We start from the raw sequence: 5,231 nt of genomic DNA on the forward strand, positions 1-5,231 counted from the left end.
GTATCAGATCCTTAGAAGTTGCACTATTTTTTAAGGATCCAATAACACCCAGTGATATTTTTTAAATATCCGAGCGATATCTATTAAAACATATTTTAGTGATTCAAAAATATAAAGGGTCAAGGAATAGATATAAAAAAGGATTCAAAAAATGCAAATGTGAGCATACATGTATGTACAGCCAAGACACCCTGGCAATGTGCAATATTTCGTGGGCCTGCAAAGCTAGATAGAGATGTAGTTTTATGTATTTTAATTTGACATTCTAATTTCTTAGTAATATTAAATATTAATGGTGACAAGTTCCCCATGAATCTAGCTCTTTTGTTTCCTCCATTTCATAACCCATAACGGAAGAAGAAAATGGGGGGTAGTACTCCCTCCCGTCCAAAATAATTAAGGATTTAGCCTTTAAATTTGAATCCAAAATAATTGAGATTTTAGTTTATCAAGCAAATATTTTATTGCTTTTTCAAATTTATCCTTGACACATTCTTAATTTAGTGAATAAATTTAATGTTAGTTATAGTTTTAAAGTCCCTTAATTAAGGATATTTTAGTCAATACACCTCTTAAGCGAATATTTTATTGCTTTTTTAAATTTATCCTTGACACATTCTTAATTCAGTGAATAAATTTAATGCTAGTTATAATTTTAAAGTCCCTCTTAATTAAGAATATTTTAGACAATACACCTATTAATTTTTAAGAGTAAGTGAATTTCTTAATTCATATGTCCAAGTCTAAAATCTCAATTATTTTGGAGTATAAGGTTGGGTGAGCAAAAAGAGTAGCAAAAGTGGGGCTTTTATTGGGTCAGCTTTTTTATTTTTTTCACTGAAAACCAGGGAACAGAATTCTTGATTTATTTCCTTTTTCTCAGTTATGCTGGCAGAGCTTTTTAACTAATTTTGCAGTCATAACAAGTGTTAAAGCTCATGCCTTTGGCATTTTCTGTCCAACTTATATTTGGATAACAGAGATGGTACCAATTCTGCAGTTACAATAACTGTTGTTTCTTGTCCTATAAGCCCATTAATGTTATCTCAGAATTGTGGGGTTCTTGTTGTTTTCCAGCTGAAGAAGTCTTCTTGAGCTCCCACTTTGTAAGTTTTCTGTTTTGTGATGTTATAGTGATGAACTTTCTGTACTGATAACTGTTAGTGCTAGCTTTTTAAGAATGTCATTTCAGGTTCTTGATACAAGATGATAAGATTATTGATTTCCATTTTTTCCTTTCCAGTATTTAGCTGGACCACTAGAAGTTCTTGTCTCTTTCACTTATTATATGTTCTTCTACCTCTTGAACTAAATTGCAATTTGGGATCTTTTTTCTCTTATCTTTATTTTTGCTCAATTTCCCTATTCCCCTAAATTTCAAGTGAGAAGCAACTTTTGAAATGGATAATTAAGGAGTGGTTTATGTTTCAAACTTAAAAAGAGCCCTAATGAGTTTCTTGTTTCTGTCACTTCTTTTCTTTCTCAAGGGAGAGAACAGAAATTGAGCAATGGATGAAAAGGGTGTCTCAAGTTCCTGTTTGATTATATCAGAAGGGAGAAAGGAGAGCTTATGTCCAATTATCTTTGGTGTTTCTTGTGCATTTGTTGCACTTGGGCTCTTGCCGGAGCGCGAAAAATGTGATGAGAATTTGTTAGAAGTGAGAAATAAGATGCTTCAAGGAAGTGCTCAGCTCTTGGGGTTGCTTGTCTGGAGAGTTCAGAGGGAAGAAGCCAATAATAAGTTGGCGAATGCAGAGAAAAAAATCGAAGAACTGAAGAGCTTAAGGAGGGAAGATGCTAAAGCTAATGAGAAAGTTGTTAGCATATATGCAGCACAAGAGCAGTGCTGGTTCAATGAAAGGAAGAAACTTAGGCAGCAAATTGGTGGTCTTATGAATGAATTGAGAGTTCTTGAGAAGAAAAAGGACACTGTTATTGCTGATTTGAATAGCAAGTTGGAGGAGAGCAAAGTAATGTTGCTGTCAAAAGATAAAATCATTGAGGATGAAGGGCAAAAGCGTCATGATCTTGAAGAAAAGCTGAAAAAGGCTGAAGCTATAGCAGAAGAATTGAGAAACACTGCAAAATTTGAAGCTCAGAGGCACTCTAATGAGATCTCAAAACATAAGACAGCATTTATTGAATTGGTGTCTAATCAGCGGCAGCTTGAAGCGGAAATGGGCCGGGCCCTCAGACAAGCTGAAGCAGCGAAGCAAGAGGTTAATTTGGCGCTGGAGCAAAAGGAGCAGTCTATCTTGATGACTCAAAAACTATCGATGGAGCTAGTTAAAATGCGCAAGGATTTGGAACAGAAAGAGCAGATTTTGTCAGCTATGCTGAGGAAATCCAAATTGGATACAGCAGAGAAGCAAATGCTTTTGAAAGAGATCAAATTATCAAAAACCAAGAGAAATCAGGCTGAGCTAGAGACCGTGAGATGGAAGACAGTTTCGGAGTCCAGGTATGAGAGACATTCATTGAGAAATATGCTTTACAAACGTATGAATCCGAAGTTGGAGGCTTTTGGAAGTGTGAAAGGGATGCTACCAACTGGAAAGAGCAAATCACAGAAGACTGATTATCGTCTCGACGAGCTGCCTGAGGGTACAAAAGAGCCAGAACTATTTTCTCATGTTTCTGATAGATTCTTGACTGAGGATGCAGAAGAAGAAAGTAAGACCATATTCACTATACACATGTTTTATTCATAGCTATTCATCAATCTTGATTAGCGATAATATGTTGGGATTTTTTCATTTGTGTCCGTCGGCCGACATAAAATTATGGGTGCTAGCCGAATTATAGAAAAGTATACTGATTATGTATATAAAACGTATATTTGTGTATACGATATATATACTGTATATATATTTCAATATATGGAGTTGTCATTCTGTTTATTTTGTGTTGTTTTTTGTATTCACTTCAATCAGTTCTGCATTACTCACAGATGATGATGAGCACTTGGAGAAGTGGGTTCGGTCAGAAGCTGAAAAATACAGTGTTGCAGTTGAGCAGAGGCATCATCTGGAGCTGGATGCTTTTGCAGAACAACTGAGACTCAAAGATGAGAGGTTAGAAGCTTTGCGATGGCGCCTGCTCAGTATGGAACTTGAGTCAAAGAGGTTGCAGTCACATATTGAAGTGCTGAACCATGATCTAGCTCAGCTCAGGCAAGATAATACGAAATTGGATGCATTGGTATTGAATCGAGAAGTAGAATTACAATCCCTCAAGCAGCAACTTGCAGAATATTTTCACCTTCCCGATTCCCATAAATCCAATGCAAATGTCTGTCCAAAAGACCAGGACAAAGCCAATCACACAGTTTGGTCTAAGGTGACACTTATAAAGACAAAACTAGGAGAGAAAGAGCAAGAAACAAAGAACCGTCCTAAGGAAACCTCACAAAAGGTTAAAAATGGAAGAAAAGTTGAGACCAGAATAAATGACACAAATAAAGACATAATTTTGACTTTACAGTCTCCTACAAAGGAGATTGGTGAGGGGAAAGATCTGAATGCTTCTAGGGCGGAATATTTCAGCACAGAGGATGCTCAGAATGCTGAAAAATCAACTTCAGAACATGATAGCAAAACTCAGAAAAAGAAATCTGTGTGGAAGATGGATCTACATGCTCTTGGAGTTTCTTACAAAATCAAGAGGCTGAACCAGCAATTCGTCATGCTTGAGAGGTTGACAGGAAAGCTAGAACTTTCTGGAAATAGTGAAAACAATGACAATGGACGATCTAGTACGAGAGGATTTCATGCATTGTTGTCTTTACTGAATAAACAAGTTGCTCGTTACGAGTCCCTTCAGGGGAAAATTGATGATCTATGCAAGCGTATGGTATGTCCCTATAATTCTTGACTTGAAAAATGACCTAATTTGTTGATTGAAACATAAATGCTAATGACCTCTTTTTGTGTGATATGCAGCATGAGAATGACCTGAATGTAAGTTTTGAAGGTTCAGTTATACAAAAAACAAAGGAGGAAACTAAGATGCTAGAGCAGTTTCTTGAAGAAACATTTCAGTTGCAAAGATACATAGTTGCAACGGGACAGAAATTGATGGAAGTCCAAACAAAGATTGCTTCTGGATTTGTTGGAGCTGCAGAAGAACTTGATACACCTGCAAGCTTTGATGTCAAGCGGTTTGCTGATGGTATTAGAACTCTTTTTAGGGAAGTACAGAGAGGCCTTGAAGTTCGTATATCTCGAATTATCGGTGATCTTGAGGGAACTTTGGCCTGTGATGGCATCACATATTTCAAGAGATAGTGCTCGCAGAGGCAGAATCTTGTTGCCCTTTAGCCTTACTTTCCAGGTGCAGCCAAATATCTATTGCAGCTTATTCCAAGAATGTCTTCAGTTTTTGGAACCAAATCATTAATCCAGTCCCAGATATACATGTAAATATTCTGCAAGTATAAATTCCAATAATTCTCGTATATAGATTAGCTGCATCATCTGTAGCTTTATCAGTGTATCAGCTATTCAGCCATTGTTAATTTTGCTATCCATAGTTTTCTAAATAAATGAATACCGCCTAGAGGGGTACAACTTGCGCATGGATCTCTTGCGCTTTACTTATGTACAACTGTATAAGATCATAATATATAACATGAGGAATTAAACATTAATCTGTCTTCAAATGACAAGTTAATACATTCATTTCAACGAGGACAACTAGAGGCGAAGCGACCCTTATAATAGAAAGCTTACGAAATTGCTGCACGAAAACTAACTATTCGTATACTTTTTTAGTTCTGTAATCAGTAATGTGCATATATAGGTGAATCATTCAAATCTGGATCGAATTTGGGCCTGTTTTTGCCTTATTTATCGACTAGATGAGGCATTAGATCTTGATCCTACAAGATTACTGGTCTTGGTCAATATTCATTTCTCCATTGCTTTTTCACATATGAAACTATTTTAAGAAAACATTATTGACGATTTGACATTGTACCAGAGGCCATAAGCTGGGGAAAAAAAAAAAACGAAAGACTTACTAAAATCTTGTGGAGTGGTTGTGCAGTATTTTTTGTTTTAAAATAATCTGTATAAGTTGATATAAAGTTTCAACACAATCCGTAAAACACTTAGTAAAACCAGATTACACAGTATAAAATAGTTAACAGTAAAATACTTAAAACCAGTAAACTACAGAAATTGGAAAATGAACAGAAACAGTGTTGGAAAATAAAAATATTTTCAGAATAT

At 35.8% G+C, this 5,231-nt stretch overlaps 1 protein-coding gene across 1 annotated transcript; it reads left to right on the forward strand.

Moving 5' to 3' along the window:
• The first annotated feature begins 788 nt into the window (after positions 1 to 788).
• Positions 789 to 4,596, forward strand: LOC132632095 (uncharacterized). The gene is made up of 4 exons (XM_060347913.1): positions 789 to 1,106; positions 1,488 to 2,673; positions 2,951 to 3,852; positions 3,942 to 4,596. The coding sequence occupies exons 2-4, from the start codon at positions 1,509 to 1,511 to the stop codon at positions 4,284 to 4,286; spliced, it is 2,412 nt and encodes an 803-aa protein (XP_060203896.1). The 5' UTR covers positions 789 to 1,106; positions 1,488 to 1,508; the 3' UTR covers positions 4,287 to 4,596.
• The last annotated feature ends 635 nt before the right edge of the window (positions 4,597 to 5,231 follow it).

Source organism: Lycium barbarum, chromosome 3 (assembly GCF_019175385.1).
Source record: "Lycium barbarum isolate Lr01 chromosome 3, ASM1917538v2, whole genome shotgun sequence".
Lineage (NCBI taxonomy): Eukaryota > Viridiplantae > Streptophyta > Magnoliopsida > Solanales > Solanaceae > Lycium > Lycium barbarum.